The sequence below is a fragment of the Lagopus leucura genome, unplaced genomic scaffold, assembly GCF_019238085.1.
Source record: "Lagopus leucura isolate 7727_CA_CO unplaced genomic scaffold, USGS_WTPT01 Super-Scaffold_100018, whole genome shotgun sequence".
NCBI lineage: Eukaryota > Metazoa > Chordata > Aves > Galliformes > Phasianidae > Lagopus > Lagopus leucura.
In genome coordinates this window covers 5,360,520-5,374,236 of record NW_024962272.1, presented here as the reverse complement: position 1 = coordinate 5,374,236, position 13,717 = coordinate 5,360,520, and the positions used below count along the sequence as shown (strand labels likewise).

General features: G+C 35.2%; 1 protein-coding gene across 1 annotated transcript in view; it reads right to left on the bottom strand.

Annotated features, from left to right (window-relative positions):
* Positions 1-13,717, bottom strand: part of CNTLN (centlein) — a 184,743-nt gene that overhangs the window by 95,369 nt on the left and 75,657 nt on the right. Inside the window, exons 10-11 of the mRNA XM_042877561.1 lie at positions 8,998-9,171; positions 4,371-4,433 (exon numbers count right to left, since the gene is read on the bottom strand). Of these exons, the coding sequence (XP_042733495.1) occupies positions 4,371-4,433; positions 8,998-9,171 (237 nt within the window). The remainder of the gene's footprint in view (positions 1-4,370; positions 4,434-8,997; positions 9,172-13,717) is intronic.

The following is a 13,717-nucleotide window of genomic DNA, read 5'->3' as shown; positions in this document are numbered from 1 at the left end:
CCACAGTAAAAAAATACCTTAATTTAAATGATACAAAGGTTCCCTTAATTTTTTTATAAATATAGATATATACATGAGCCTGCAACACCCATGCTTTGGCCAATACCTGTGCAACAAAAAAGAAAGATGATCAAAGCTTACAATAATTTTAGTAATAAAAAACTTCTCTTTCACAGAAAGAAAAAATAAGATGTGGTTTGACTCACACAACAAGATATCATCATGAAAGTTGGAAGCAATAATTTAAAAATCATTAAAAAATCACGTTTCCATTAGTGACAATACTGTGTTCTGAAATAAACAAATAAAAACACAAAAAGAATATTAAGGGAAGGACATTCTCTAGTGTGAAGAAAGTTGAATTCTGGCCTACAGTAGTAAAGAATTTACCAGACAACACTCAGTAGTAAAATCTATTCTGACTGCTGCATTTTCAATTCAGTAAGTACTTTGCTTGTACACTGACTACTGAACAAGCTCCTTAAGATCTGTGTAAATCACAATACTTTATTTGTATGCATTATATGCATGCTTGTATGCATAATATAAGCAAGGAAGTCTTTCCGTATTAGCCCATAAATAAGACAGAGTGACATGCAACAAGAATTAAACCCCAGCATAAAAAAAATGTCAAGGGTTTCTAAAGAAGTACTAACTACAAGATACTTAGACTAAATATAGCTTCTGAAATATAGCCCAGTTTTCATGACACATTAAAAGAGCTGTAAAAACATTAGCCAAAAAAAATCAGCTAAAATTTCATATGCTGCTATTTATGTAATAAGATTATTTGATATTGCTAGTGAAAATCAATCAAGCTTGGTAAGACACTGCAAAGTAGTATCTTCAATATAAAGCCTATTCAGCATAAAGCCCATAAGTATAAAATATAAAGTTTATTAGCGTTAAGTATTTTCAAAGGTGTAACCAAGAGCAGACCATGGCCTCCTCTATTGATAAATCTAAGATTTTCATTATTGTTTACCTGTTTTATTATCCATTCCCTTACAGTCACTCCCTTGTCAATTGCTCTGTTTTTGCTGAGGAAGGAATTAGACAAATAACTGTCCTAATCACTTTGTCTTATTAAAGCATTAATCACTTCAGAACTTGAAATTTACTCTGTTATATTTCCATAAGCTCAGTTTAGTTCCACCTTCCCCTAATTTAATTATATTTTATAATAATTAAGCTGTCTTGTATATAGTTTTCTAGGTAGTGATGGAAATGAATCCACCTTCAGCAGTGGATCTCCACATTATTCTCCACCTCTCCACAGCCGTGCTGTAACACTTCATGTCACACACTGACAGGTAAAGTCCGATCTGCAACAGAAACTACTCAACCACCACTGAAATTCATCCTGTTATTATCACAGCTAAGCTTAACAGTGCTCCTTATCTCTCACACAATCATATATCAAGTCTCCCCTACAGACTAGTCCACACGTTTTGGCCCAATAATCTGCAGAACTTTTGAGCTTTAATCAAAAAGAATCAGAAAATTTAAAGTGAAGTTCTCTTGCTTTTTTTAGTGACTTTCCCCGAAAAGTCAGGGATATCTTCTCTGCCAGAGATCACAGCTTCCAACAACCAACTCACTTCTCAAAGACAACAATATACTTTGTGGGCACCAGCTTAAGTACCAGCTTGATAATACATCACTCAAAATCCATTAGAACACTGTCTTTCCTATAAAAGAATGAAATACAGGATGCTATGTTACTTTCCAATATGTCTTGGTATGCAGAAATGAAGTAGATTCTGTATCAAAACTATGGACACTGAAGTTATAAGAATTTACATATTTGTCCAGTTTATATTACTAGTAATTACAGTAAAAGTTGAAGTTCTCTGGCTAGAACTGTGCCAGATGATGAGAACTGGGAAGTCCTGGAATGGGACTTTCCCTCTTTCTGCTTTTTTGTAATGCTGACTGGGCTGAAGAAAAAGTAAATAAAGCTATTCAAATCCCTTTTATTTATTTATTTATTTTAGGCTAAGATACAGAAAATATACAATACCAATAAAGTTACTTTGATGTTATTCTGACCTTATTAGTTGCCATACTGGCAATGGCCTCATTGAATTCTGTACGCTGTGACACAAGAGATCTCAATACACTGACCCGTGCCACCGCAGCTTTTTCAGTCAATTAATGAATATTACAAAAGAAGTGAACCAACTTGGCTACAAATATTAAAGGAGATCATATTGTCAGTTTCATGGGTAAATATAAAAGTTAGCCTTTAAGGACTTCATGGATTAGAGAAATGATGAGGAGAGATCCCACACTTGTAATATATGCAGGCTGCTCTGAAAGTAATGCCTTCTCTTTATTTCCATGGAAACTACAACAGATACAAAAAGTGCAGTAATACAATTTGATAGAGTAAATTCTCAGCTACAAGACACTGTTTTTCAATGTAGGCACTGGTATGCATTTTCGCCAGCAGTGAACAAGAGCCTGTATGCCACGCTTGTAAAAATCTGCACAGTGGTCTGGAATGTGGCTTGCATGAAAGCACATCGCTGTTGCCATTGCTGAAACACATCACTTACCACCTCACTGTGTTCACATCCACATCCATTTAGTCTCAGAAACATTCAGTGTGTCAGTGAATGTCAATGGGTGCTATTTTTTCTGCATAGAGGAACTCAGAGACACACCGTTGCTTCACATGCCCTTCCATGACAGGCACCACTCTGTCAAGAGTGCCCCTCTGCTGCCATCTGTCACACAGCAACAAAATGTAATGTAATACTGGTAGGAAGGTTCAGCCTCTACTGCCATACCACCAGCTCCCGCCTCTAACATCATCAGTCAACAGAATAACATAGAAGGCGTCACTTTCAGAGCAGCTCTCGTATAGGCTGCAGATTCTTAAGTTAAGCTTCAGGAATAAAAAGAATAAACGGAAAAGGCAGTAAGGCAAGTATCATAACTGATCTGTGTTATGAGCCCATGAGCAAAGAATAACAATATTTTCTCTTCTATATTTGCTTAGAAATTCAGAGTGTTTCTCTTCACTTCTCCTTCCATAAGAAACCCCCAAGCAGCATGGGACTTTGTATTACTCAGAACAACAATCGTATACACTGATGTGCTAGCTTTTGCAGCAGAGGGTGGAGCAACTTTAGTACACACTGCTACAATCATCTGTAGTGACTGCCAGGCCAACATGGAGTAAAAACCACAATGCCTGTCAAAGGTAAGTTCTCAGGTACAGCTGATAAGACCTGCATCTCTCAACACCAATTAATTAAACTCAATACCAAATTAATCTTTTGCAACCCCAGGAACAAGGAGCAAGACAGACTGACAGACCTACTCAAATCCAAGTCACTGTTCCTATTCACATACTGCTTGCATAGCATAACAAACTGCCACTTGTGGTAGAATACAATTCCTACTCACATTCCTTTGTAAAATCAACCTATTGCATAGGACCACAAGGAAGGAACTCAGGAATATGCCTTGCAGGACTGCATTAATTTTTACATTTGATAGTTATCAAAGCAGGTTAAATACAACCAGTACCATTTTAAGATATATTACTGACCAACAGAAAACAAAAAAGGAATAGAAGGAGAGAATGAACTGTAAACGATTGTGAATGTTTACAAAAATGTGACTCAGAGTTTGGGTTTTGGTTTTGTTTGATTGCTTTGAAAGGCATTCAGAGCTGCAACAAGAAACCAATAGGTCATTTTAAATGTTGCCTTTTTTTCCTCAAGAAAAGCAAACAAACAAATAAACAAACAAAAGCCTAGAAAATTGGCAATTGTAATATATGCTCAGTGAAGCCTTTCTACCAACGAGGGTTTTTTTATTTTTATTTCACTTTACAGTATCCGTTCAAACAACCTCTTCTGAGGCGTAACTTTTAAGAGTACAAGGGGTAACATCTGTTCCAAGTAATTGACTTCAGAATTTAAAGTACCGGCTTCACTGTATGATAAAATATTTTCTTTGTACTTTGTGCTTCATTTTAGTTCTATATGAATACATGAATTTCCTGGAATGCATATTCTCAAAACTAAAATTTGAAAAAGGATGTATTCTTGATAACATAGCTTGAAATTCAGGCTGTCACAGGATGGTAGGGGATTCTTTGCAGTAAAGAAAAAAAGGCAAACTAACGGAGAATGTTCTCTTATGCTAAAAGTCCAAAACAATATGTGTATTTTGCAGTTTTTAAATGCTTGTTTATTTTGATGTATATTTATCTATGCAAGCTTAAAACTAGAGGATGTCTTACTGTAGTGTTGCCTTTTTTATTTTTATTATTTTTTTAAAGTGTTCACCTTTAGCTTTGGGGTCTTCTCTAAGTTTTCACTCTTCCTTTCAGCTATTTTAAGTTTCCTTACCTCCTCTGACTTTCTGAAAGAGCTCTTTGGGGACAGAGACCTTGAACGTTTCACAGGTGGTTCCTGGAGAATAAAACAAGGACATGGTTGAACTAGTTGGAACACCGGATTATAAAAGACATGCAGAATTAAAGAAGAAGTAATTTTGAATACTAATAATGAATTATAAAAAAAAAAAAAAATCTGCATGGAATACCAGAGAAATAACAAGCAGAATTACCACAGCGCTACCACTAAAGGTTTCTCTGTGACTCGTTAATGAGAATATTCATTTACATTTACATTGTTTCTTTCAGAATAATGATGTCCCATTAGGGAAGACTAAAGGGTTATAGACTCAGAAATGCAAGAAACCTCATTACAAAGGAGGGGATAGAGGCTGGTCTAATTGCTCTATAAGGGTCCAAGGTTACACTTGATAGGACAACCAGAAACAAGAGGGAAAGGATTTTTTTCCCTTTGAAATAGTTTAACACACTGTGAAGTTGAAGGAACAATATGCTTGAGGAATATAAATACAACAGACAGTAGATCTTACACCATAATGACCATATGGTCATTAACTATAATGTGACTAACTAGAGACAAGAATATGTGTTTATATTATGTACAGCTTCATATAGCAATCTGGAGAAAGAATATGTGAAAGTAACACTTAAACTGGGCAGCTTTCTTGATCATTCTATGTCATAAGTCCTAACAGCAAAAAAAGACAGACCTCATAAAATTAGACTTTCTGATTTTCGGAATAAGTTTGGTAAAGGACAGAGAAACATTAATACACAATTAGCAACTCTAAGATAAAATACAATTACAAAAATGAATAAAGTAAAACAAAAAATAATATTAATTGTAATTAGTGATGCTGCATGCTTCCATTTTCACTGTAAAATAACTGCTCTAATACAGCTTATTCTTGACAGTTCTTTTATGTAACAGAAGAAACCAGAAAGAATTATTAATGAACATTTACAAGCGTATTTCCAAATGTATGGTTTTATATACAATATAACACTGTACTAAGAGTAGGTCTCCTTGAAATAGGAAGATTACTTTTTTTTTCCTAATATTGTTAGAAATATCAAAAAGTTACCTTCCATTAATAACTGCTGATATTAGTCAGCAATGCTATCAACATTACACTGAATGAGATCAATCCCTATGAGATATCTAAAGAATAACATCTCAAGATCAACATACAAAAATCCTACTCACCTTTAAAGTCCCAAATTTCTTTAATAAAGTCAGTACCTTAATCAAACTACCCAATTCCAAATCACTACATATTCATAGTAACTCCCTAAAAAAATGAAGCACATCATTTTTGAAAAAAATGGTAAATTAACTCCTAGATAAACCTTACACTTGTATAAAGAAGACTTGGAAAATCCATGATTTTTCTAAAATCAGGAATAAATGGTCAAAGTGTTGCACCCACTGCCAAAGATGAAAACAACAAAAGAAAAGATGTGGATCAGCCGTTACCAAAGGAAATCAGGTAGTGAAATTGTAAGGTGAAATGGGAAAAATGCAAAAAATATAGGAAAAAGTTAATCTTTAATCATCTTTAATCAAAGATGATCAGATACAATGAGCAGTAGTAGTTTTTCTTTAATAGAAGATTTTCTGAATAGCTACCTACGACTGTGCTATGAATCTTTCCTACAATTGAAATATTGGGCCAAGTTATGAAAAATAATAGAAAAAATTCTAAGTATTGAGAGGCATGGAAATACTGTGCTGTGAGCACAGGTGGCACTGGTGATAAGCATTAAGAAACATGCTATTCTTTTAACACATTTTTACCTGTTTAGGTACAGATCTTTGGAGAAAAGGAGACGTGTCTTGGCTTTGCAGCTGCACATAGCCTGTCCAAAGGCAATCTTTGTTCAAAAGAAGGCAATTTAATTTTCCTACCAAGACAGAAGAGACTTTATAGTAAAGTACACTGAAATTTGATTGCCTGAGGCTGCTGCAAAACTCAATTTGGAAGATGGCATCTGTAATTCTCTTATCACAATTGAAAATTTTGCTGCCACCATCAAGCTTAGGCATATAATTTTTAATTCCATCTTCAAACACTGCAGTAAATTCTGTAAATTTCTGTATTAGAAAAATACCCAGCTTTTCATGTGCGTGTTAAATATTTTCTAAATGTCTAGGAATATCAAAAAGTCCAGTTTTATGAGCAAAGAACAGGAATCCAAGTCAGTCAAGAGTACCAACAGAAAACTTTCCAACAATTGATGTTAAATCACACTTATTACAGACTAAAGCAAATAGCAGACAAACAGAAATAACAAAACTAGTAATATTAAGAGATATGAAACTAGGTGGTGGAAGATATATTGTGAAGAAATGGCTGTTAAGTGAATGTATCTAATACACATTAAATGACAATAGAGGCAGTATAGGAAGCACAAAGAGCAAAGATGTCTCTTTTTAAACAGTTTCCCGTTACTAGCCTGTACCATGAAAGACAGTGAGGACAGGGAAAATCATGATCTTGAGTTTAACAAATTATGTGTCAGAGTCATAAGGCAAGCCAGATAAATAAATAAAACAAAATATAATAAAATAAAAATAATAACAATAAAAAACAACAGCCACAATAACAAAAACATATCAGGGAAGTTCATCAAGAAGCATCTTGGACAACTTCTGAAACATACGAATCAGATCAATGTCTACTGCCAAGACACAGCTCTGAAGGCAGTGGGCAGAAACGTTAACGTATTTCATCAGTTGGAAAAAAAAAAAAGAAAAACAGTGTTGAAGGTGAGCCACAGGCTGACAGAGCACAAGATGAAGGATTTTTTAGAAGAAGAATAATGGCTAATTTTTGATTAGCAATGTTTCAACAGGAACTTGAGTTAATTGCTGCATTTTAAGAGACCTATTGTGTTTTGAAAATATATAAATACTCATAGGAATGCTGTAGAACACATATTAGCACAAAACAATAAACTCCCACTTCTCATAGAAGCTTTAGATCAGGAAAAACGAACAGACAAGGGCTGTGTGACTGAATCAGCCTGAAAGAATAAGGATGACTGATTAATATGGTTACAGATATCACAGCTCACTAAGTTGTAAAGTTTTAGCTTCCATAGCTCTAGAAAGATCAAGGAACTGACTTTTTACAGAAAACAGTCAGTATATCACTTTCCACAGAAACTGGACGTTGCCATTAAGTATGCACTTAATAGCATCAAAAAATCCAACAAACATTCATGCTCAACAGAACTCTATAACCACTGTATCATCTGTGCTGCCAAAGCTGGTTTTATTACTCTGTACCACTGCAGGTATGAGATTTGGATTTCTGCAGTTCCCAATAATTTGTGCTAGCCCATGCATGCATGCATATCCATGTACTCTACAGAATCAAACAGGTTGAGGTATACAGTTACATGGCTCCACATCACAATTTATCACACTGGCAGCAAGTTTCTGTTTTGTCCCAAAGGCCTTCTTTTTAGGACTTTTTCCAATTACCTGTGGCAGTGGGACATCAGTAAAAATAGCAATATTCACTTGTATTTTCAATGTATATTCTGTGACCCTAAAACCAGAATGTCATTTTGCCTAAATATGAAGGCTTTTTAGTCTGTCAGTTTATTTCCCAAAAATTTAAAAAGGGACTGTGTAAACAAATGAAAAAGCGTAGATATCAAATAATTCAAATAGTACTAAGAGACACAACTGGATCTACATAGGCTCACTTAAGAGCATAATTGAACACTGTATCAGGAATAAACCAAAATGGCACTCTTCTCCCTCTGCTGCATCCTGGGCTCCGCTTCACTCCAGCGCCACCGATTTCTTTCTATCTCTGGACAAGCAGCATGGAAGGGAAGGAAAGCAGGACTGTGGTCCACCCCTGCTGACAATTTTCACCACACAGAAACATGTTCCAATTTGCTTCCACACTCTAGAAACTTATTTCAAGTTTTCCATACTCTACACAATCACAATTTAAAATTTACATTGCAAGGGAACTGAACACACTCACAAACATAACAACATAGGCTCACTGCATAAATCAAATTAAGTCACAGAATTATTTACAGATCCATTTAATTAGCTACAGTTTACAGATGTTACTGTTATCTAGTGCCTAAATTAATGATAGGTTATCACCAAAGGGGCAGACCAGCACTACAGAGAATAAAGTTAAATAATTTTAAATTGATATAATTGTGACTTTTTTATAGATAAAAAATGCTATGTCATATTATAAAAATGAATTTGAAAGAATGTTTCATTTATAAAAGCATAACTGTTTATATTTCTCTCATTTTCCTTCTAGAAAAAGATGGTCATTCAGATAAATACAACAAAATACTTGATAAATATTCATTTTAACAAACCTACAAAGACTTGAGCCTCCAAATATTCCATTTAATTAAGAATCCCTTATTTAGTATTTACAAGGTAAAACTTTCTACTCCCAACAGCTACTCTAACAAGACTTTGGCAGATAACACAAAAACCATTCAAACAAGCTTCGGAATTACAAGCAGTATCAACAGATATTACAATTATTATCTGGACACTTGAACAAAATATTTGGCATTACCAATATTATTTAGATACAAATACACTAGACAGTAAACTATCCTACCTCATGCCTTCTTCCAGTCCTTACATTGCAGGTTTTCAGAGTATCTGTAGCGTATAAATTATGTTCCACAAGGTTAAGACTCACTTTTTTCAATTTTTCCTTTAAAAGCTCAATTTCAGATTTTTGCATGCCGATAAGACACTCCAGCTCCCCTAAAGAAGGCTGCTGAAATTCCTAAAAAATGGTAGTGTTGATAAATTACATGAGTAACAATAAAATCAGAACTACAGTATACCACTGTATAAAACCACCTAGAGAAATACAACATCACCAATACTGCAAAGAAGTATGCAAGACCCATACATTATCCCACCTTTAAAGATGCATTATAAATTCGAAACAAACAAACAAAAAACCCAGACTCTTTAGTGTTAATGAAACACTCCAAGACAACAAAACCATGTTTTCCAAATCCCAATTTGGTCTTAAAAATGGTTGATTTATACAAATATTTCTTCTGCAACAACTTGCTCTATTATGGTATATGGGAACTGCTGAATCATGGCCTGAACCTCTGATTGACCACCTGAGGCGAGCAATGAGTCAGTCACGGGAGCACAAGTGAAGGCAATTCACCTGTGCAGCCAGAAGGGGTGGAGCCCCTCCTAGACTCATTTAAGAGCTGACTACGAGTAGGGAAGGATCTCTTCTGGAGATCCACTCCATGGGAGCTTCATAAGTAAGCCTGGGATACAGGTAAGTGTTCTATCTGTTCTCTTCTTGTTGTTATAACCTGCTTTGCCTAACTCTCTTGTTTATTTTGTAATTATAGCATCTTACTATTCATTGATTATACATATGGTAATCACAAAATCACAGAATCACAGAATTGTAGGGGTTGGAAGGGACCTCCAGAGATCATCGAGTCCAACCCCCCTGCCAAAGCAGGTTCCCTACAGCAGGTCGCACAGGTAGGCATCCAGGCAGGTCTTGAACATCTCCAGAGAAGGAGACTCCACCACCTCCCTGGGCAGCCTGTTCCAGTGCTCCGTCACCTCACTGTAAAGAAGTTCTTGCGCATGTTTGTGCGGAACTTCCTATGCTGCAGTTTCCAGCCATTTCCCCTTGTCCTGTCTCCACTCACCACTGAAAAGAGTCCAGCCTCGCCATTCTGCCCCCCACACCTTAGATATTTATAGACCTGGATCAGGTCCCCTCTCAGTCTCCTTTTCTCAAGGCTGAAAAGACCCAGTTCACTCAGCCTTTCCTCATAGGAGAGATGCTCCAGGCCCTTCACCATCTTCGTGGCCCTCCGCTGGACTCTTTCCAAGAGATCCTTGTCTTTTTTGTACTGGGGAGCCCAGAACTGGACGCAGTACTCCAGAATGTAATGTACCTCAAATGCCATTACAATTTCTTGACAAAATGTTTTAACTTCTAGACTTGTTTCTGATGAAATGTCTACTTGGGAAGTACCAATACACTATCACACAGGGGAGGAAAAAATACCCAACAACTTAATTAGTTCTGTAAACACTTTTTCAGTTAGAAAATGCTTTGGAAACACATATTTTCAATGTAAATCTACAGCCATAATGCTGATATACTCAGACAAGTGCTGTAGTCAAACTCAAGACTTAAAATAGCAATTCTAGATCTTAATGTTATTCAAGGCAGATAACTGATTTCACGAAGCTATTAAATTCCAGGTCTTTTCCCACCTAACAGTGAGTTTCTATTAGTTCTTTGGCACAGTATTGCATACTGTCATACTCTACTCACCTCCAGCCTTTTATAATACCTTTTAAGATCAACAGGTATTTTCACTGATTTCAGATATCTTTTAAAGCACACCTTTGATGTCCAGTCGTGGGACCAAGTGAGTATGACAAAGAGTGCTCATGTTACAGTGGTTGATATGTCACTCGTTCTCAGCCGAGTTTTCACTACTACCTGTAATTATACTCACTCCCTCATAATCACAAGGCAAAATACTGGTTGCTCAGTACAAACAACAGTTATTTGTATGTTGTCTAAACTGATCACAAAGGGAAGTGCATTAGCTCAAACCTCCTTCACAGCCCTTTTAGGCTGGGGACAGACGTTCACCTTGCTAACACAGCTGTGCCAGGTGAAGATAATAGAATTCCCAGATGGTCAACACAATCAGGCAGCTGGAGGCTAGCACCCCAACACCTCTGCTGAAAGGAAGGACGATGCAAATTCCCTCCTTACTTGTTTGCAGGAACAGAAGGACAGATTACTTTAAAAAATCAGTACAAGCCTTGAGCTGACACGCTTGATGTTGTATTGTGCTGACTAGGAAAAACTCACTGCCAATCGTACTCTAACAGCAAAGACATCAGCTATGAAACAGTGTCCTTTAATCAACAAAGTCAGAACCAGAAGACAATCTCCTCAAAACATTATTGTTATATAATACACACACTTCCCCTAATTAGTCATTCTGGCAACCAGACTTATGTGCAATTGTTTATACATACTCACATATTCTGAAGACAAATTCTCATTTCACTAGAGAAGAAAGTATATTACATACAATTCTCAGCTGTTCCTATTCTCTCAAATACAGGAATTCCCTACATAATAAAAATAAGTTATATGTTGACAAAAATCAGAAAAGGTAGCATAAAAAGAAGGCTAAGGAAATCAAACAGTTTCCAAATTCAGGCCAATCAAAGGAGAAATGGGAGGACTGAAAAAAAAAAAAATCATACTGTTACCTAGTATGCTTAATATTTGATGGAAACAGAGAAAAAGGCATATCTATATGATTTATTGCTATGCATAAAATAAAGCTTTTCATAGTAGGTACCCAGTAACATAGCAGCAAACTCAGGTTCTACACATGAACATCTAATTAGAGTTACCAAGCATTTATTTCAACAAAATTGTAACTCTTTATATAGCAAACAAGTACAGGAGAGTTGTCAATGCTTTGCTGACTGTTCCGTCAATAATTTGTTACATATTTGGCAAAATTTAGGCCATACGTAGTCGCAAACATGTCATTCCCACCTATATTATTCGCAAAAGGCCAAGTCTATATCTAAAAGAAAACTACATGACAGAAAAAATAGAACAAATACAGAAAAATGAGCAGACATGTCATGCATTGAAAAGAACACTTAAGAGATAACTGGGGTTTTGCTCATGCAACCAAAACTTCAGTACTATATATAATGTTGGGGAAAAGGAAACATCCAAGAGAATGAAAACCATGCCAGAAGGGAAAATTATTTATATTTCTGTTATATGCTTGATATTTTAAATTGAAATAGGCACCTCCTCTAATTTTATTATTTATCAGCCACAAGTAAAAAAACAATAATAATTCTATGTGTAACACAAGAAGTATGGTTACATCAATAACTAAAGCAGAAAAACAGGTTTGATCTCTTACAGCAACTTTCGTTCATGTTGCAAAGAACTACATTTTTTAAAAAGTCTAGAACTATTAAACACTGCTGACTTTTGAGCTATGAGAATTAAAATAATTTAGCTAATGATTAATTTCATACTGTTTGACTATTTTAATTTCCTCTATCAAAAATGAAATGTACAGTTTTGTGAAATGTAATTCCATTTAAAAAATCAGAATATATCAAATCCCTGCTCCTATGTGTAAATAAAGTCTTGCAACTGACTTTAACCCTGTTCCTCTCCTGGTTTTATTCTTGGTTTAGTTTGATTTGGTTTTGCCTACTCACTTCTTCTCCCTAAAGATATTTCTTGAAATTACCATGCAGTGATACTTATTTAAAGTTGAAAAACCATGAAAGTAGAGTTTCTAGTAAAATTCCTACAACATACATAATTCTTAGGAAATGAAAAATGATTTTTAAGAAGTCTTGCACTTTAACTCAGGCCTCCAAAATGCCCATGTTTTTAACCTCAAAATTTTCATCAGAACACTGTTACCAACACAGAAATTGCTACACAGCTTGGGACTATCACATCATCAAAGCCCGATGAAAAATTGAGGCTTTGTTTATCAGTGAACTACTTAAAAAAAGCATCTTCTGTTGAATTTTTTCTCACCCTCTGATAAATATTCTACATTTCCTTGCCTATAAGACCTCATTTACGTAAATATTAAGGGAATTTTTAAATACAGTTTTTTAAAATGAAAAATAAATAGATGAAATTTCCTCCTCTGATCTTTTGTTTCAGATTCATTCCCATTTAACTTTATGCTACTAAAGATGAGTATTCTGAGTATCAATGCTTCAGAGAAAAAAAAAAATCAACAAAACCAAATTCTTTAGTGAAATGATTTTGTTATTATGAGAATCTCGACTTCTTCTGTATAAAACATGATCTGAACAACCTAGAGTTCCAAAACTTACAAATGAGGAAAGGACTGCAATTTGAAAAACTATTTTGTATTTGCTTGCTTATTCATTTTCAAGTTTTACTTGTGAATGCTTGTTTGTCTACATATGTTGCTCAGACTAGAGAAACACATGTATCAGAATATCTCAACTAGGAAACAGCATTTTAGACCTTAAGGGTAACTACTTGTCTAACACCCATACAATCATGTTGGTTTTTTTTCTACCACATTCCAGGAATCAGATGCCATTTGCCACAAGATAAAAGAAAATCCCAGAAGCACTTTATGTAATAGAAATAATACGCATTTCCCAGGTTTCCTCTTATTCTGTTACTAAGTAAGCTACATGGCAGCTGAGTCAGAAGAAATGCTCAGCATCCTTTGGTAGCTTCTTCTTTTTACAATTTGGAAATTCAGTCATTT